General features: G+C 46.0%; 1 protein-coding gene across 1 annotated transcript in view; it reads left to right on the forward strand.

Moving 5' to 3' along the window:
* CHN2 (chimerin 2) overlaps positions 1-21,264 on the forward strand; it is a 225,993-nt gene that overhangs the window by 201,481 nt on the left and 3,248 nt on the right. Inside the window, exons 7-11 of the mRNA XM_070424496.1 lie at positions 2,400-2,477; positions 12,414-12,498; positions 16,256-16,429; positions 17,656-17,733; positions 19,935-20,072. Coding sequence (XP_070280597.1) covers positions 2,400-2,477; positions 12,414-12,498; positions 16,256-16,429; positions 17,656-17,733; positions 19,935-20,072 — 553 coding nt within the window. The remainder of the gene's footprint in view (positions 1-2,399; positions 2,478-12,413; positions 12,499-16,255; positions 16,430-17,655; positions 17,734-19,934; positions 20,073-21,264) is intronic.

Here is a 21,264-nt window from a genome sequence, read left to right on the forward strand (position 1 = left end):
GGTGAGGAGGTGAGAGAAGTCTTTTTGGAGAAGGGGGCACTTTAGTTAGGATGTGAATGTTGGTGAAAATGTAGACATGTTGAAATGATGCTGGAATGTGCTACAGGACAGAGCAAGCTACTGAGGTGAGAAGTTGAGTATGTCAGAGAAGAGGTTTGGTAGGATTTGTGGAGGGGGTGGAGGGAAATAGATGAGCTGGATAGAGTGGAGCAGTCCAGGGCATGGGTAATTCATGGAGAATCATTGGCATCTTCTGAGCACGTGGAGCAGTGACTGGATTAAGAAGATTCCTGTGCTGTGTGTACAGGTGGACCGGAGGGATATGAAGGGTCTGAGTCATTGCAGGGCAAGCATGGTAAGGAGGGGAAGACTTGGCCAATACTTCAGATAAAGCATTTGGTGGGACAGGATGGTGGATGTGGTACCACAGGCTGACTAAGGCACCAGGACTTGGTGTTCAGGAACTTGAGTGATGGACACACATGTTCTGGGTTCTAGTCCTCGCTCAGCCACTTAAACCAGCTACATGTTCTTGGGCAAATTGTTTCACCTCTCAGTGCCTCAATATCTTTATCTGAACAGTGAGAATCAAAGTCAGTTCCTCATACACATGAGCTGAAATTAAATGAATAAGTGCATACAACACATTCTAAAGATTGTCTAGCACAATATAAGTCATTCTGCTCCATAGCTCAATATAAACACTGACTGTTGTTGAAGGTCACAGAGGATGAAATGGGAGAGTTCACTTTTGAACCAAGCTGGAATGAGTGTGATGGCCAGGAATAAAGACTTCCATAGGAAATGATTGATCTTTTGTTACTCTCCACAAAGCTACTTGCAGGGGCTGGAACATGGAGCCATGTTGCAGTAGAAGAAGGGTTGAAATCCATGGGCCATCCATCCATGTAATGGTCCAGCCATCTATGTTCTTCTCGCTTTCTAGTTGCAAAGGCATTGATTTTATTGCCTGGTATTAGCTGCATTAAACTTTGCCAACAGATCAGGACTTCTCCCAAGACATAATGATTTCCTCACTTCTGTTAGTGAACAGATAGATCAGGGACCAAAACACCGTGGTCCTAAGAAAGACCATCAAATAGATGATGCTTTTTGAAGAGCAAGGAAAGCTTTAGGCTTGTGCACTCACAGAATGAACATGGAAGATGTCTTATTTCAAGGAAAAGCAAGCATGATGTTTTGGTTTGGGTTAAGGAATGCGGTCTGTGTGGGTTGGGGGGGCTGCCTGTTGCTGGCGGGAGAAGAGAGACTGGGGTTATCCTGGAGCAGACATCCTACCTCTTGTTTTGAAATTCTGGCTGTAGACCTCACAGCTGAAATGCTATGCCTTCTTCCCTGCCCCGTTCTGCTCGGACTGCTCTAATTTAAGGCGTGTGTGTGAATGAAAAGTGGACTTTCACTCAGACTGCTCTAATTTAAGGTGTGCATGTGAATGAAAAGTGGACTTTCAAGTACTGGGGCAGATTTCTTTTAAAAAAGAGACTCAAGCTTGATCCCAAATGATTAAACAATCATTAGGGTTTAAAGATTTAAATTTCAGCCAAGGATGGGGTTCGGAGCCCCAAAATAATTGGATACAGCCTCCGGCTTTGAACATCAGAGCTAGTTGTGTGTGTGAGTGTGTGTATGCATGTGTGAGTGTGCGTGCATGAGTGTGTGTAAGTGTATGTGTGTGAGTGTGTGTGAGTGTGTGTGTGTGTGTGTGAATGTCTTTGTGTGAGTATTTGTGTAAGTGTGAGTGTGTGGTGTGTGAGTGTGTGTTAACGTGAGTGTGAGTGTGTGTGTGAGTGTGTATGTGAGTGTGTGTGAATGTCTATGTGTGTTTGTGTGTGTGAGTGTGAGTGTGTGTGTATGAAATGTGCTAGCAAGCAGGAGAGGTCTCTCCTTGGCAGTGTGCGCAGCCCCAGGAATAGAGCTGCCTGCCCCGGCCTCCTCCATTGATTCTTCAGTGGCTGACTGGCTGCGGCATCTGGGGGTTGCTGTGCACATGAATGTGCTATTGTTCCAGGCACACGTCGGCCTTAAGAAATAGCACAAAACAGGCCCGTCCTTATTCAGGGGCAGAGCCGCTCCATCCCGCAATCCGGCCCTTCCAGGTCACATGCCCGAGGCCACTGCAGACGGGACAGAGGCAGCTGCCTCAAATCTACTGCCTAACATTAGCCACCGCTCCCCAAGCCCCCGCTCCCCAGCTCCACGGGAGACACACGATGTTCTCCCAGGAATTGTGGCTAGAAAATGAGAAAAAGTGTGCGGTGGTTCGGAAGCCTAAGCCGGGCAGGAAGCGACAGGAGCTGCTGGCCGTGGCCTGGGGGGTGAAGGTGGGCGTGAAGGGTGGCTTTCTCTGGCCCCCTCTCAAACTCTTTGCCTGTCCACAGATCTCCTCCCTGGTCAGGAGGGCCGCCCTCACGCACAACGACAACCACTTCAACTATGAGAAGACACACAACTTTAAGGTAAGCCAGCCTCTGCCTTCTTTCTTCTGCTCTGAGAGGGCGAGGGACCAGGACAGTGTGTGTTTCCATATGGTCTCTGATGCTAACGTCACTCGACGGCTGCCCCTTGCTCCCAGCATGTAGCTACTTGCTTTGGATCTGACCTCACGGGCGACCTCAGAACGCCTGTGCTTGAGGGATGCCTGGAAACACCTCTGTGCACATTAACTGAGTCCTGCAGAGTTGGGCCCATTCCCGCTTCAGATCACCGTGTCCAGGGAAGGAAAAGTGGAGCGTGCCCTGCCGGTGGCCTCTGAGACCCAGGGTCACCGGGCAGTACTTTTCCACGCAGCGTAGCCGCGAGAACGGTGCTGTCTCCGAGCAAGTGGCACAGTGGCACGTTTCACATTCTGTGTTTTGTCTTCTGTTGTCCCTCCTTTGGTCTGTGTGTAGACAGCTGTGACAGCAAGCGACGACGGCCGATACCATCCAGTCGCTTCTGTTTGTCCTCTGCGTGCGGGCAGCACCCCGGCCACCTGGCCGAGCTCCCTGGGGTCACAGCCTTGGTCCTGCTCCCCAGACCAAACAAAAAGATGCGGAGAGTTGGTGGGAGTTCAAGTGGGTTTTCCCACGTGTATTTACAAACTGGAAACACGGCTATCTGCATTTCAGACCGGCCCTGGTGGCCACGGCCTGCCATCAGGAAATGATGGCTTTTTTCCTTTGCCCTAGAGTGATTTCCAAGAAGGGCGGCGGGGGAGGCTGGTGCCAGATGGCCTGCCCTGCTTTTCGGTGCTTCTAGAGCCCGGTGGCCTTGGAGGCTCTGCCCCAGCAAAGGGGCTGACGATTTGGAGGCTGGAGAGCGTGGAGACCAGGATGAAAGAGGCAGGAGCTGCTAACTGTGAATTGCCTTCTTGTAACTCTCCTTTCCTTTAGGGCCGGCAGCCTGGGGGCTGTTGGAACCAGCACAGCCCTTTGTGGGAGCTGGCCCGGGAAAGCTGTTCTGTTCTGCTGCTCTCTGGTCCTTCATGAGGACAAATGTGTGTCTATTAAATCTGCATTCGCGTCAGTGTGGTGCGTTCGCTGTGCATCTGTTTTTGGAAAGCGAGCGGCTCGGGCATTTGCATGCTATAACTGAATGAGGGCTGGAATAGTTCAGCCCTCCTCATTGAGCGTGAGGGGGAAGAGCTGCATTACAGGGCTCTTGACATTTCTCCCACCACCGAATAGTGGCAGGTCTAATTTGGGCTACAAAAAGCTTTTATGGCTTTTTTGTTTTTTCCTTTCCTGTTTTCTATCTTAACCCTCATTGATGTTTTTGCCTTAAGAAGGAATCTTTCTGACTTTGGGTAGAAATCCTGATCCTTTGCATCTAGTGGATACACTACCATGGGGTGGGAGGGTGGATCTTCTTGGACTTGCAAATTCTTTCCCTTACTCTTTTTTTTTTTAAATATATTTCACTGATTTTTCACAGAGAGGAAGGGAGAGAGACAGAGAGCTAGAAACATTGATGAGAGAGAAACATCGATCAGCTGCCTCCTGCACATCTCCCACTGGCGATGTGCCCGCAACCCAGGCACATGCCCTTGACCGGAATCGAACCTGGGACCCTTCAGTCCGCAGGCCGATGCTCCATCCACCAAGGCAAACCAGTCTCGGCTTTCCCTTCCTCTTGAAAATTCCAGTTCTTCTGGCTTTCAGAGACAATTGGAGTTATGCCTTACATGGTGTGTTTGCATGGGGAAGCTTCTCTCTGTCTCTCTGTCTCTCTCTGTCTCTCTCTCTCTCTCTCTATATATATACATATATATATATATATGACCTTAGCTTGTCTGAAAAACATCATGAGCATAGACAGTTGATTGATACTCTCAAAACTAATTTCAGTGTTTTAGTCTTAGGTCTATGAATGGGAAATGACATTTAAAACAAAAAGATAGTTGAGTCTTATTTTCTTAAATAGTCCTGTTGGCAACAAGATCGCTATCAATTGCTTATCACTGAAAAACACCAACCGCTTTTTAAATGTTCGCTTAAAATGTCAGTATCTGCTCCACGTGACTTCTTCTTACTTACAGCTACTGAGAGACGTACAAGCAGGGAGCAGGCCCGTTGTTAGAGAGGGTGCTTGAGCCAGACAGGAGCAGTTCTCTTCCCCCCCTTAAATAGCGTCTTTGAGACGCAGCAGGCCCTTGAGTGGCTGTGTCAGTGGGTTGTGGCTTTCAATGGTACTGCTGGTGCCACTGTCCTTAAGAATGAGTGGCTGGAGCTGGAGCGGTGCTTCCCTCTGTCACTCCTTGCCCCTCCCACCCTCCATCCTCGTTCAGCCTCTCTTCACTCCCCCCACACCCCCACCATTGTCTTGGAAGAACCTTCTAAAACCAGGGTTTTTTAGTAACAGGCCACTGAACAGAGCTGAAGAAAGTAAGTTCCCATCGAAGGCCCCAGCCATCTGCTTGGAATTAGCGTAAAATTAAGACGTAAAACACAAACATTTTATTTACGTTCACTTCTTATAGGCTTTATCCTGAAACTTCCATAATTTGGGTTGTTACTGGAAGGCATTCTGTGTACGGCACAAAGTAAGTGCTCAGTAAAAGGGACAAGTAGTCACATTGTCGTGCTGATCAGTGAATGAGCCGCACTAGGCCCTGTCAGGACTCTGGTCTAGCGGCTTCCTCGCAGAGGTTCCCATCTGCCAGTCAATCTTAATGCCTCACCCACAGGATTTTTTGCCCCATCAAGACTGTTCCACCAGCTAAAAAGCGGTCCCCTGGCTCCCCCAGGTACCTCATCAAGTGGGATGAATGGAAGCCCCCAACCCAGCAGGTCCAGGGTGGGAACTCCCTCTCTGTTCTTTCAGAAAGTCCCCAGTCCTGCTCCTGAGGCCATAGCTACTGTCCTCGCATTGGGAAGCATGTCTAGGAAAAGCCACCATTCAGCTCTGGAAACAAAACTTTTGGAGGCAAATTCAAGTTGTGCCTCATTTTGTGCAATAATTTTGTACTTTGCCACCTTGTATGCAGATGATGCTATTTTAAATCCTAAATTCCCTGGGGTTACTTGTGCATCCTGGGCCTAAAAGGAATTTGTTGAAGGAATAATGAGGTTGACAGACTCCTCGAAAACGAACCGTTTGATACACAGAAAACCACTCTATTACTTTACTCGCACTACGTCTGCATCTCTGTTCATCTGGTTGACTTAGGAGGCACTCTCCTATAAAAGGAATAGCTCGCTTTTAGGTGGTCTATCCTCATAATACTTACTGGCTGAGCATTAAAAAGCTGTAGGCTGTCAGGCCCCGGAGCCCCCAGATCTGGCTAACTAGCCTTCCTTCCCCACTTAGCACAGTGATGGGGTAGCTGTGGCCAGCTTTGTGCTCTGGCCGTGACTTGAACTTTGGCCAAGGGCTTAGTTCTCCTAGTCTCAGTTTCCTCATCTGTAAAATGGGAGCATTGTAAAGTTTATAGAATACCTGTATATCACTTATGGCAGCCGTGGGCAAACTACGGCCCACGGGCCGGATCCGACCCGTTTAAAATGAATAAAACTAAAAAAAAAAAAAAAGACCGTACCCTTTTATGTAATGATGTTTACTTTGAATTTATATTAGTTCACACAAACACTCCATCCATGCTTTTGTTCCGGCCCTCCGGTCCAGTTTAAGAACCCATTGTGGCCCTCGAGTCAAAAAGTTTGCCCACCCCTGACTTATGGTCTTTGGCACCCAATACAGTTAGCTGCTCTCATTATTTTATTATCATCTTTTTGTGTCTCTCATTTTTCTTGTGTTTTTGTGTTTAGCTTGAGCACTCTCTGCATTTCTTATTTTCTATCCTGACTTGGCCATGCCTTTCTTCTTTGCATCATCTCTTTCCTCCTCCTGTATTCCAGGCAGTACAAGTGACAGGAGTGGAAACTTAGAGTCAGAAAGGAGCCAGGAGGGAACAGGGTGCAGGGAGGACCCCATCCTGGAGAGAGAGGGGCTCGCAGCTCATCTGGATGATCAACCAATCATAGCGGACTCATTACCTGGGGCTCTGTCTCTCCTCTGCCCACTCATGTTCTTAGCAGCCTTACCCAGGTCTGCATGTGTGTGTACATCACTGGCTCCTTCCACCAAATTCTCTCCCTCCACCAGGCACTGCAGGAACACCCTGTATGGAATACAGATGGAGAGCAGAGGTCCAGAAAGTTCTAAAGATCAAGAGCAAACCACTCCACCCTAACCTTACCCCATGTTCTCCCAACCCCAGACCATCCACCCCATCCCCACCTGTGGCAGATAACTCACTCCCTGCCCACAGGTGCCTCGTCCGTGGCTTGTTGCACCTGTGTTAGCACCTGTGTTAGTTGTGCTGTGTCCTTCCCCACATGTAGCCCTTGTCTGGGTCACCAGACTGTGCCAGGGAGACAGAGACTGTATCAAGGGGCGTCAAGCCAGCTCTCTTTCCCCGTTTGGCCGAAGGGCCTGGCTGTGCAGTGCCACTCGGTTCATATATGGGGAATTGGGGACGGCACACACATGCCTGGTTACTCCTCTTGTCCAGCTGCCTTTGTGCTGACTCTGAAGAGTGGCCCCGTCCAGGCAGAAGTTTGATGGTTGCCCACCTTACCTTTTATGTCCCCCACTATTGATAGATGGGGCTACCAGCAGCACCCCTTCCCCATGGTGCGTCCCTGCCGTGTGCTCCTGCTCACAGGCCTCCCACCCATCAGGTGCCAGGACAGTACCAGTCAGGAGGCTGAGGGGGTCTGGGAGTGACGGCACCACCACCACCTGCCTTGGGTTTGGGGGTTCATTTACGGTTTCTGGGCCCAGCACTGGCTTTCCTTCCGCTCAGTCTGGTGATCACTTGCTCTGGGACGAGCCACTTTGGCCTCCCAGATGCCCACCCCTCTCTCCCCGTCCTCCTCGATCTCACAGAAATGCGCAGCCCTTCGTCCCGTCATCTGCCTGCCTCACATGGGCACAGGCAGAAATCGGCTTCAGCAATGGCTGTGGGTTTTATTTTGTTTCTTTTGTTTAATCATCAGAAAAGGCTGTTTGGGCAGAAACAAGTCTGGAACAACTGGCAGGAAAGGCACACTCATCGCCTTGAATATAAACTGAGGGACTTGCCGTGCAGCCGGCATACATGGGCTTGGAAATTGTGTTTTAATGAAGAAAACACGGGGTCTGCTCCCAAAGTGCAGTGAAGAAGAGCCACTTTTTAATCTGCCTCCTACTGGGGCCCGACCCCCCCGTTATAATGACCAGAAACTCCTGGTTTTCAAGGAATAGAACCCTTGGAAACTGTCATAAGCTAAATGCGAGGCTATGGTGCAGGAGGGGCTCATACACCCCCCAGGGACCACTCAGAACTCAGGAGGTAGGACACAGGAGCTAGGAGTGTGCCTGGACCCAGCCTCTCCTTCTCCTCCCCCTCCCTCCCTCCCTCCATTCCCTTCCCTCCCTCCCTCCCCACCACTTCATTGCTCTCTGCTCTCTGGATATCAGCTTCATTGATCTCTCCCTGCACAAAAATGCCTTAGTGCGTATGGTCTGCAGAATATGGCTGATGATAACTCCCTGGTTGGTTGGTTTGTTTGTTTGTTTGCTTTTATCCTCACCTGAGGATATGTTTTTGTTGATTTTAGAGAGAAGGGGAGGGGGAGAGAGAGAGAAACATCGATTGGTTGCCTCCTGTACACACCCCAACCGGGGCTCAAACCTGAAACCTAGGTCTGTGCCCTGACCGAGAATGGAACCCACAACCTTTTGGTGTAGGGGATGATGCTCCAACAACTGAGCCACCCGGCCAACCCACTCCCTGGTTTATATGTTACCAAACCAGCAACAAAGCCCCAGTCCCAAGCTTCCAGGGAGAGTCAGAATAGCTTGACCTGGAGCAGGTGTCTGCCCTGCTCAGGTCCCTCTGGCCCCTGTAAGCTGGCAGGTGGGATCCAGGATGCATGGGGCGTTCAGTGTCCAGGTGGTGAGTGAAGGAAGGAGTCCTCCTGCGTAGATGGCCTGGGGAAGTCAGCTATAGCCTTTCCCTCCTGGTTATTGACTTCACACTGAGTTTTTTCTATTCCAAAGAACAGAGAATCCAAAGAGACTATCCAAAGTGTCTAAAATGGCTGATTCTGCCATGTTACATCCATAGGAACACTCTTTTTGTGTTCTGTTGGAGGGAAAACAGCACCAGTGATTGCTGTCATATTAGCTGGGTGTCTTTGAAAGTTCTGATGAGAGGAAACTATTTAGACATGGAATTTTTAGTCATCAAATGTGGACTGAGGACTGATTATGCGCCAGGCACTGCCAGGTGCGAGGAAGATGGAGGTGACATGAGAATGGGACCTTGTCCTCTCCTGGATGGCTCTCTCCCAGCGGGTGTTGCAGCACATCATAAGCAGCTCCGTCTACAACCTGGGCTGAGCTGATTATCCACTGGGGCGGCCCCTGCCTTGACCCATCGAAACATACTTGTTATGAAACCAGCAGGGATGACTGCCTTCCAGCCCTGCAGATGTGAGACAGGTATCACCGTGCTCACTCACAGTGTCATGTCAGGGGTACTTCCTCAGCGCCCGGGCTTTTCCTTGGCGATTCCTCTTGCTCTTGTTTCCATGCAATGGCCATTCCTGGGCTCTTTGTCCAACATCCCTTATCTCCTGCGTATCATCGTCTTCTGTTTGGTGTGGTTTTTGAATTCCAGGCAGACCAGGCCCAGTATAATAGCCTTGGGCAGACATTCTTCCTGTCTAGGGTATTTTCTTCCTGTCTGGGGTATTTTCGGTTCTGCCCTAAAGTTTGCAAAATGTTCTCTCTTTTTTTTTTCTGAAAAGATATTCTTGAAAATCAATAAACTTCAGCAAATGGAAAAGGCTGATTAGTGACTTTTCAAGATATGGGGTGTTTCGTTGGAACGGTTGACATAATAACTCAGCCCGAAATAACATGGGTTCGGAGAGTGTCCCGGCTTTTACATGTAGGCTACTATTCAGAGAGTGTCCTTGTGGACCCAAAAGAAAACCGGACTCTATCAGCCGTGAAAACAAACAGTGGCCCATCACAAAGGGGAAAGTAGGCAGTGGGCCTAAAATAATGTTGAACTAACTTGACGTTCCCCTCCGCCCCTTTTTTTTTATCTCTGGGGGAATGTGTGGACACAGGGAGCGAGTTGCTATTCCGAAGTGCCTGCCTGCATTTGTTTGGCTGGAGAAATGAGATCGCAGGCAGTGGGGATACATTGACGGGAAAGGATGTTGGAAGTTATGGGTGAGGCTAATCAGCATTAAATGTAATTTTGATATGTTTAATTATTTTTTTTAATATTGGCAAAAAGGGAAATTTCAGAAAATCTATGATTAGCGTATCATTTATTTCCTGAGCATTAAGTCAGCCAGTTTTTCATTTGGTCAATGTGTAGTAAACATGGTAGCTACTCTCCTCATTTCTAAACATTGCATTTTCATTTTTACCCCAAGGTATGGAGGTATTTCCCATGCAATTTCTTTATCCACTAGAGATATTCCAGAGAAGAATTTGGTCACTTTTTTTTTTTCATAACCTAAAAGAAAAGAATATCTTTCAAAAACCAAGCCCACCGCCATTGGCTTTTGGCTACGCTGTTTTCGCTTCTTAGAATGTTTTCCCAAGTACTCCACCTCCACAGTCAGCACTATCACTTCCCCAGCAGCTCAGTGTTTCCCAGCCTGGTGAACTCCTATCCATCCTTCAAAACCCAGTTCAAATATCACTTTCCCCAGCCTTCTTAGAAGCATGTGTTATTCTCTCCAGGACACTACCATAGAGTAATTGTTTCTGTGGCCTATTTATTCTTGTAGATGAGATCCTTGAGGGCAGGGAGGTCTGGGCTCCTCTGATCTATTTTGACTTTGTATCTTTGTGGACTTGTACAGTGCCAGGTTCAAAATAGGCAGTCAGCATGTCAATGAGTGAATGATGAATGAGAGGGTGACAGGTGGATGACATAACACTAATTCACCTCTCTGACATCCTTCCCCTAATATAATGCCACTTCTGAAACATACCCAGTCTCCCTATGTATGCAACTTGGTTTCTGACCTTTCCACTCGAATCCACTGGCCTGTTTGTCCATCCTGCATGGTGTTTTCCTTTTGTAACTATAGACATCTTGCTAGATGGTCAGATGTGTTTTCCTACGTTCTTCTACTCACTCGAAATTATCATGGGCTATTCTTTTCTTCTCTATTCTTCCACATGGAATTTAGGGTCATTGTGTCAACTTTTGTGGAAAGCACCATAGAATGGAGATTTTTACTGAAATTGCATTGGATTTTTAGATTTATTCAATTCAGTTGGAGGCTAATTAACCTATTTATAACATTGGGCATTGCCATACATGAGTATAGAATATCTCCTTATTTGTGTCCGTAATGTCATTTATTGAATTACTAGAGACCTGTGCCCTCTCGTTCCCCTAAGTGGGCCTAAGCCAGCATTCAGACATCCCCTGAAGGGTCCTTCGGGCTGTCGCAGAGGTGGGAGAGGCTCCTGCCACCACCACTGCACTCAGCAGCCATGAGCCCGGCTTCTGGCTGAGCAGCGCTCCCCCTGTGGGAGCGCACTGACCACCAGGGGGCAGCTCCTGCATTGAGCATCTGCCCCCTGGTGGTCAGTGCGCATCATAGTGACTGGTTGTTCTGCCATTCAGTTGATTTGCATATTAGGGTTTTATTATATAGGATGTTCTAATTATTTTAGAGTGTTGCTGCTGTTGTAAATGGAGCCTTTGCTTTTTACTATTTAATAAAATGGTGTTACTTCTATAGAGCAATGCTGATTTCTTCATATATATATATATATTGATTTCAGAGAGGAAGGGAGAGGGAGAGAGAAACATCAGTGATGAGAGAAAATCATTGAGTGGCTGCCTCCTGCACGCCCCTCTACTGGGGATTGAGTCTACAACCCGAGCATGGGCCCTTGACCAGAATCGAACCTGGGACCTTCAGTCTGCAGGCTGATGCTCTATCTACTGAGCCACACCAGCCAGGGCAATGCTGATTTCTTCATATTACTCTTTTATTAAGTAAACTTGGCCTCATTTCTTCTTCCAATCATATATTATATTTCCTGTCTTTGTTTGTTATGCTGGCTAAACTCTATAGAATAATACTCAAGAGAAGCATTGATAGCAGGCAGCCTTATCATTTTGCTGACTTTGAAGGAAATTATTCTAATGTTCCATCTTAAATATTATGTGTAACATAAATACCTTTAATCAGCTATTTTTAGGAGAATCTCCTCTATTCCTAGCATGTGGAATGCTATTATTATAAGTAAATGATGAATTGTGTTTGATTGTTGGTATTCTAGTTTTTGAAATGCTGATGTGGTTTCTTTTGTTTTGTTATTGGGGTGAATTCTAGTAATATGTCAACTACCTTAAATTCATGAAATTAAACTATCCTTGGTCAGGACATTTTTTTAAATATAAAGCTATATTCATTAGGATCTTTTTAAAGAATGTTTACATTTATATTCATAATTGAAATGATCTATACTTTTACTGCCAGGGGGCCACTTTGGTCAAAAGGACAAAAGCTGAGCTAATGCAGCTGTAGCGACCAGCTCAGGCCACCTTGGGTTGGTCCACACAGTGCCTTGTCTGGGTGGTGAGAGTCTCATTCTTCAGCTGATGCCATGGCCCTATAATCTTACTGTTTCTCCTCATTCCTTTCAGACTCCGGCCCCGGGCGTGGTAGATCCATGTAGGCTGTTCAAAGATCAAAGCACATCTCTGTTCTCTCTGGTCCATTTGCAACTCTGCCTCCCTGGAGAGAACAGGCCCAGCGAGGGATGCTCACTGCCACTAAGGCCTTTGTGTCTTGACTTCGTGCATTTGTTGCATAACTGAGGCCATCTGCCCCAAAACGACTGAATTTTCTGACACTCTTCTTCTTTTTGAATCACAGGTCCACACATTCCGGGGCCCGCACTGGTGTGAATACTGTGCCAACTTCATGTGGGGGCTCATCGCCCAAGGGGTCCGGTGCTCAGGTAGACACGGAACTTTCTTTATCCTTCTTCCATTTATATGAAGTGCCACCATGTTGAGCTGGAGGGCAACTCTCCAGAGCTGGGAAATAGGCCCAGATTAGCTCAAAAGTCTAGCTTTCTGGAAGGTTCCAGGCATCCTTCTAGGTATTTGCTAGAGTGGAGAGGAATGGCTTGTTTATGTAAGACAAGAAAAATGCAAGCAGATGCACTTCTGTAGGCGCCTACCTGCCTCCCCAAATAGGCAGGATTCCTTAAAAGGAAACAACATGAATTCCAATAGAATCATATAGATAGAAAAACCACTTTTCTTTGTCATCCCCACTTTACTACAAAAGAAAGGGCATGAAAATAATAATACTGGAGAACATTGATCACATACCAGGCACTGAGCTAGGCATTTTCTCTTTATCATGCCAATTAGCCTCACCAACAGATCTTGGGGGAGATGCAGTTATTCTCCCCATTAAATAGATGATGAAACTGAGGCTTACCGATGATTGTTAATTGCCCTTGGCCACAGACTAAGCAGTGAAACATTGATTTGACGCCAGAGCCCATGCTCAGAACTTTTCTACCATCAGATAACAATGAAACCTTGATTTGATATCACATAGTTTCAAAGCGTTTTGAAACCCTAGGTGTTTTTCTACCTAGAAGTGGACACACATACCCATTGCTAGCAGCACACAACACATCTTGTTAAGATACATCTAACAAAACATAGCAAAGAATTGCCAAATTAATGTGTGACTGGGCTTTCTACGTCATCTTGCCATGCTTTTTCTGGCAAGCAGTTCGGGTCGGGAGCAAGAGCAGCCTCCTGTGATATATCTGTTGGGTTTCCACCAACACCAGGACTGATACTTTCCTTGCTAGGGTGAGATTTACAAACAGAATTCTTATGAAGCATTTAAAATAAAATAAGGTAATGACACTACGTTGTGATGATCTGTTGTTTCCCCATACTGCCCGTTTGGGCTCACAGGATCATGGGATTTTAAATCCTTTCTCCACTTGAAAGGGGCAATCTTAGCTTCTAGTGTAGACACAGCAATCACCGGTAGTGATGCCTGGAGGGTTCAAGTAGATGCTCATGTATGTCTGTTAACTCCACCTGTCCCCACCCCGCATCCATGAGACAAGCAGTAAACATAGGCTCAAAGCAGTCTTTCCAGAAATGATCCAGATACGCCCATTAACACAAAAGACTCAGCGAGAGCTACAGAGTACCTCCCAGCTGAACCCCTGAGCAAAGTGGTAGACTATCTGAAGTACTCAGTGGTATTAATTCTGCCTGCCTGCTTATACCCACCGAAAAGATCCCTAATTGCTGGTATTATCCAATTTCAGCAAGAAATTGGTCCAAAGTCAATATTATGAAAACAAAACTCTGGGATTCGGATTAGCTTTGAACAGCAAATTTCTCGGGGATAAAAGGGTGTTTCTCTCCAGTGGCCACCATACAGCCTTATTCTTCCCCTGAGCAGCAGGAAACCTGCAAACTGATCATTAAAGGGTAAAAGAACAATCCTTGCCTCTCAACTCTCCATATTTTACATATTTTAAACATTTTTAAATGAAACACACTTCATTTTTAGTATATGGAGATGTATTAGTTTGAAAAACCTGAATATTTTTATATTTGTTATAAAACATCTTCATTTTAATAAAATATCAGGATTTCATTCTACATAAACACTATTGCTTCAGATATTAAACGAAGTATATAAGGAAGTTGAGAATAGAATTATTATGTAAGCCAGCATTTCCACTTCTGGCTATATACCCCATGGAGAGGAAAGCAGCCACTCAAACAGGTCATTGCACACCCATGTTTAGGGCAGCATTTTTCACAATAGCCAAAAGATAGCAGCGGCCCAGCAATGGGTGAATGGATAAACAAGATGTGGTCTATCCATACAAGGGAATATTATAGGAAATCCTGTCATATGTTACAATATGAATGAACCTGGAGGACATTACGCTGAGTGAAATAAGCCAGTCAGAAAAGGACAAATACTGTATGATTCCACTTATGTGAGGTAACTAAAATAATCACATTCAGAGACAGAAAGTAGAATGTGGTTGCCAGGGACCAGGGGAAGAAGGGTCTGGGGAATTCATATTCAATGAGTACAGAGTTTCCGTTTGGGAAAATGAAAAATATTTTGGAGATAGATGGTGGTGATGATGGCACACAATGTAAAGGTGCTTAAGACCACCGAACTGTACACTTAAAAATGGTTAAAATTGTGGATTTTGTGTATTGTATCTTTTACCCTAGTTTTTCCAAATTGTTTTAAATGAAATTTGTAAAGATATAGTAAAAATAATGAAATAACTTAAGAACAGCTAAGCAGGTATCTTTGTGTTTTCTATCACCGTATTTGCGATTTCTTTGATTGAATTCTCACATAGTGTCCATCACACCCCAGTCTTTACATATATTAGCTTATCTGATCCTCATGATAACCCTACGAGAAGGTCTATTTTATCCCCATTTTATAAAAGAGGAACCAAGAAGAAGACCAACCAATTCTATTTCGTTCAGTTGGCCAAAATTTACATCTACTAAGTAGATTTATCAAAGTCTTATTGAAGTTCACTTGAGCTTTGGTGACTTTCTCATGTTGATGAAGCTGAAATGATTGAGAATGGTTTTTCCTTTGGAAGGAGGGCAGGCAGAGAGAAGTTGGCTGGTAAACATTACATAAAGATCATCTAGTGATTTTCAAAAATAATTTTTTGATGATTTTACAAAAGTTTAGATCCTCTCAAATCCTTGGTGTGGTTAAGTGCTTTTTTTGTAAAGCAGCTGATTATAATATTTGTCATCTGTATAATATAAATATCTTAGAATATAGTATATCATTATTATTGTTTTTCTTTATACCTAGAAAGACAGGTAATATTAGATGGCACTTTGAATAAGCAGCACATCAACTGTGAACAACTTCGACATTAAATTTTTATTTTCCAGCATGTATACTGGGCTCTGTTATTGTTTGAGAAATTCCATCAGTGGATCCCAACTGCTCTCGAGGCTTTGCTATGCTCACAATGCGTTCAGTGAACTTGAAAGCCCCTTTTCAGCTTTAGATCTTGATATGAGCTTTATAAATAATTACTTGCATCATCAGATTTCATGGCATTGTTCTGCATTGTAAGCCCTCTGGTACTCCCACTGGTGTCCAGGTAGGCATCATTTCCACTCGCAGGTGTCAAAGTGAGGCAAGTGGCAGGAAAATGGCCTGCCCCCACTGCCCACAAGGAGGAAGAGTGGGAACTGTGGGCATCTCTCCAGGAAGGGGTTCGCAGAGAGAGTAATCTTGTCTCCCACAAGAGGAGCATCAAGGACTTAAGAGAAACAACCGAGCAGAAGTCCTACGTGCCCACTATGAGCCACGACTAGCTCTGAGACTCCACACCCGAAAGCCCACACGTGGCCACAGAGGTCCCAGGCCCGAAAGGGAAAGAAACATACAAACAATCTGGCTAATGACCAGGACTATCCCAGTGAGATTAGTCCAGCAGCAGAGAAAGCTTCGTGAGAACAAATGAATTATGTAGGAGTTTCCTGAATACATTCAGATTTCACACTCCTTGGATGGAGAGGACCACCTCTGAGTGGGGTGGACGCTCCAGGGAGATGAGGCAAACCCTGGGCTGTTTTCGCCGTTTATTTTTGGTAGCGTGTCATTTGTGCTGGGCTTTGGCCAAAGGGCAGGGCCATCTAATGTGGCTTCTTTGTTTCCAGACTGCGGGCTGAACGTACACAAGCAGTGCTCCAAGCACGTCCCCAACGACTGTCAGCCGGACCTCAAGAGGATCAAGAAGGTGTACTGCTGTGACCTCACCACCCTGGTGAAGGCGCACAACGCCCAGCGGCCCATGGTGGTGGACATCTGCATTCGGGAAATCGAAGCCAGAGGTTTGGAAAAGGCCCCTTGATATAAGGATTTGATTTTTACTGTTGCCAAGGAAACCTTCTTAGAATCGTTAAATTGACTCTCCACTGTTGATGTAGGAAAAATGGTCTGCACAGGCTCACGTGCACATGCGTGCACCCACACACACGAACTAAATCAATTTCTGTTTCATTCATAAACTATTCATGTGTGAAGCGCTTCCATGTATGCATTCAGCACATGCTTGCCGAGCATTTATCATACGCTGCACATTGAAGATATAAAAGGCACATTTATTTGAAGGTACATAATTAAATTAATCATATGTAAACATTTAACATATTATCATATTTATGACTAAATAATATAAAGGCTATACATTTGTGTTCGTTTTTAAATTTTCAATTGCAGTTGACATTCAATATTTCATTAGTTTCAGGCTTACAGCATAGTGATTAGATATTTATATACCTTACAAAGTGATTCTCCCAATCAATCTATACACCTGTGCCATACACAGTTATTACAATATTTTTAAACATTTGTATTTATCTCAGAAAGGAAGGGAAAGGGAGAGAAAGATGGAAACATCAATAATGAGAGAGGATCACTGATTGGCTGCCTCCTGCACGCCTCACACTGGGGATTGAGCTCTCAACTCAGGCATATACCCTGCCCAGGAATCGAACCATGACCTCCCAGTTCATAGGTCGACACTCAACCACTGAGCCATGCTGGCTGGGCTACAATATTTTTTACTATATTCCCTGTGCTGTACTTTACTTCCCTGTGACTATTTTGTAACTGTAAAAGGCTATAAAATTGGGCTGTTTCAACAAAATCAGGATAATGGGTATCTCACACCTGCATACATTGATGTGTGTGGCACATGGACTAAGATGATGCGGAAGAGAAAGCAAGTAGCTGCCTGAGGCAGTGAAATCGCATCCAGCAGGCTGATGAACAAAACAAGCAGGAGTTCATGTGGATGAGAATCATAAACATGGGTTCGCTTTACAAAGCCAGGCAGGAGGAAGCCCCCATCACTGAGGTCTCCACCGTCCCACAGCAAATGAAGACATGTGCGTGGAAATGGAGACGGACGAGTCCAAGTGCCGATGGAACAGTGCATGATGTAGAAGCACTGACGATTTTGCTCATTTCCCGATAGCACACAGTGCAGATATGAAATTGGAGTGGTTCTTAGATGTTGCTGGAAGCTGGTTAAAGTCTGTCTCTTTTTTAACAGGATTAAAGTCGGAAGGTCTTTACAGGGTCTCCGGGTTCACCGAACACATCGAGGATGTCAAAATGGCATTTGATAGAGGTGGGTTTGTGCCTTCTTTTTTATTTAATCCTCACCTGAGGATATTTTTTCCATTGATCTTTAAAGAGCGAGTGGAACAGAGGGAGGCGGGAGGGAGGAAGGGAGAGAGAGACAGAGAGAGAGAGAAACATCAATGTGAGATAAACGCATCAATTGGTTGCCTCCCTTATGAGCCCCAACCAGGCCGGGGATCCAATCTGCAACTACTAGTAAGGTACGTGCCCTTGACCGGGAATGGAACCTGTGACCCTTCAGTCCGTGGGCTGACACTCTAACCACTGAGCGAACTGGCCATAGCATGAGCTTGAAAGCCAGATGACTTTTTAGTGCCCTGTCTTTGGGAACCAGATTTTATTCAAGCTGAGACCGGAGTTTCAGGGCCACTGAGAGCTGTTCTTCAGGAAGCCGAGGAGTAATCTCGTTCTCCGCCTCTCTCGGGGGTACTTTTATTAAGTGTGGACAAGTGACCACACAAGGAAGTGAATTTAAAATACTCCTTGAATGAATGGGCAGCCAACATTTGGTGCCATTAAATTCTTGTGTTGGTTGCCCAACACTTACGGTTACTCCCATGGCACCAGGATATGCTCTGTCTCCCCATGTCAGGATCCTATTGACTCTTCTCCTTCTCCTGAAGCTCCAAATAAGAGAGCAGAAGGGAGGGAGTGGGGTCCCCCATGCAGTGAGTTTGGGGAAGCCAGTGGAAGTGCAGGAGGTAACTCCTTTTGTTCCTTATGCCTGTGTCATATGCGCCTCAGGCCATGTGACACAGTCATAAGGGAACTTTTTAAAAATGCAGATCACCACGGCCCATTGTGGGGACTCATTCAGAAAGCTGAGTGAGCCCAAAATTCTGTTTTTCTAATGAATAACCTAGTGAATACTGGTGCAGCCAGTGGAGGGGTGGAACCTAGCCCGCTAGCTAGAACCTCCACTCCCTAGAATAGTATCCACAGTCTCTGATGATCTGGTCGCCCCGTCTGTTCAAGCTCATGGCCAGTTCCTCCTCCCTGTACACTTTGCACCCCGGCAACATGGAAACCCATCTTCCCGTTTTCATGGACAAGCCCCTCGGCCCATGTCTCTCTGTCCATCCATAATGCGCTCACATCTCTGCCTGGAACCGGGGGTCCGCTTGTCCTTCCTCTTCCCTGAATCCTCGCTGACCGCCCGCCCCACGCTGACCTACGAGTTCCATTTCCTTTCCTATGCCCCCCTGCCTGTTTCCACGTCTCCAGCACAGCGGTCTGCCAGTCTCCTTAGAGCTGCTGAGTTGCATGTCTGACTCCCAACCTGACAAGAGCTGTTAGAGTGAGTGTGCCCTTTCTTCGCTGACTCACTGGGGCTTAAGAGTGCCTGGCACACGGTAGATTCTCAATACAAGTTTGTAAAATATGTAAGTGGGATCGTGTGGCCTATCTGCTACACTCTCGCTGTTCTCTGGGCATCAGCTTTTTTATCCTCAGAAACAAATTTGCTCAAGCATTTGTTCTTTCAATTCTCTGTATAAGAGAAGATGCGAATAGTCTCTCAATAAAACAGATTTTGTTCAAAAATGTATTCTAGTATGTGCCAATTAAATTGGACTGATAGCTACGAAGGGCAAAACAAAAGGTCGAAGATTTTTGAAAATGGTTGTAAAAATGGTAAGAAATATAATATTGCCTGTACATGAGGGAAGGGCAAGGTTTCCCAAAATAAAGTCCTAGGGACTGGGAGGAGGAATCAAGCTAAAAGCATCTTCAGTGAGCCTGAAAGAGACAGTAGAAACTGAAGATATTCAACAGTTATTTTGTGTACATCATCTTCAAATCCAAGTTCAAAAAATACTGGTAGAACTATTTAAGGACTTACTGATTTTTTTTTAATTATAAATTTGGTTGTTACTGTATTCTATGAATCTGGGTACAATCCAGAATATGAATTTTGGGCTAAATTTCTACTTACCAAATTACCGTGAGCTGGGACCCAAATAACCATTTTAAGTCTATTTCACTACCCTTTCTGGCTACACTAACCCTCAGACCCAAAATCCCTCTCACCAAACTCCTTTGTGTTACTCCCGGCGCCTCAGTGTGATTGGAAGTAGTCAGCTGAGACTGTAAGGGAGCATTCATTGGATTTTATTTTCCTCCCTGGGCATGCTTTAACTTGGTCAGATCAGCTCCTAATTAGGAATTGGGCCATTGATTGTTTTGCAGATGGTGAAAAGGTGGACATATCTGCCAACCTCTACCCAGACATAAACATCATCACTGGAGCCCTGAAACTGTATTTCAGAGACTTACCCATTCCTGTCATCACCTATGATACCTATTCCAAGTTTATAGAAGCAGCAAGTAAGTAATAAGAACTAATTTTTCATTCGTATCAAATGTTTAAGTACAAGGCTTTTGAATTCAAGAGCACTCAAACACAGAGCTGTTGAAATTATTGCCTGAGCGGCTTGCTTTGCAATTAACCACAATGGCACAGTTCGTGGGAAAGCAGGCACCGGGCCCCAGCTGCGTGGAGCCAGTACCAGGACAACTCGGCTGAGCTGAAGCCGCATGCCAGGCAGCTGTCTCTGCCCATCAGCCCGTCTGTGCCGGGAACCTGTGCAGGCCTACTCTGTTAGACGCTGAAAGCAAGAATGTGTCTGCAGTAGAAAAAATGAGGTGTTCTTCATTGAGGACTGTGGAGATTAGCTGCTTTCATCATCAGGGAGAATGCTGTTGCTAATCGATTGTAGTCATACCCCAAGTTTTTCCCATTGATGCTACTCAAAATTAACAACAGGCCAAGTGCTGTGCTAGGAACTCTCATCAGTGTCCTCTCGTTTCATCTTATCTACCTGATGAAGCCAATATTGCAATTCCATTTTACAGAGGAGAGCAAGGCTCACAGGTCTAGGAATGGAGCATCAGCCTCGGTCGTCCATCAGCCCACGATTGCTCATTCTGTGTTTGGCACGCTGGCCCACTGTTGTTGAGAGAGAGAGGACCACAGTGGTGAAGAGGGCAGGGGGGAGGTAGGGGGTCTATACTTTGCCTTGGAACATAGTGAGAAAGGGGTTCAGATGCTGGGATGCATGGCATAGATGCCAAGCCCCATTTTGAAGAAGTTTTATAAAAACGTATCGTCTTGAGAGGTAAGTGCTACTAAGTATGTAATGAGTCAGGGATTCGTGCACTTTGCAGAGGAGCTGTGGCCCCGCTTCCTGGTAAGAGCGTCCTTCCTTCCTGGGTCCTGGCGGTCCTGAGTAGAGAAGGTTCCAGCAGCAGGGAGCCCTCCGTCGCAGGAGGAATGACGTGAGAGCTTCCTGTGGGTGGCTGCCAAAGACCTAACAAGCAGAGCACGCGTGCTTCCTCCCATGGTCATGTGCCTCATATCCTCTTCCTAACCTGGACTGCACACCAGGGTTCACCATGCCAACACTTTGGTGGAAAGTGCCACTAACTAATGCAGGCTGAGTTGCCTGGCTCGTCGGCCAGCGCCCTTGCCAATGATAAAGTTCTGAAAGCCTGCCAGGAAAGACTTAGACAACGTTAA

Source organism: Myotis yumanensis, unplaced genomic scaffold (assembly GCF_028538775.1).
Source record: "Myotis yumanensis isolate MYYU_CA2020_CCGP unplaced genomic scaffold, mMyoYum1.0.hap1 SCAF_9, whole genome shotgun sequence".
Classification (NCBI taxonomy): Eukaryota; Metazoa; Chordata; class Mammalia; order Chiroptera; family Vespertilionidae; genus Myotis; species Myotis yumanensis.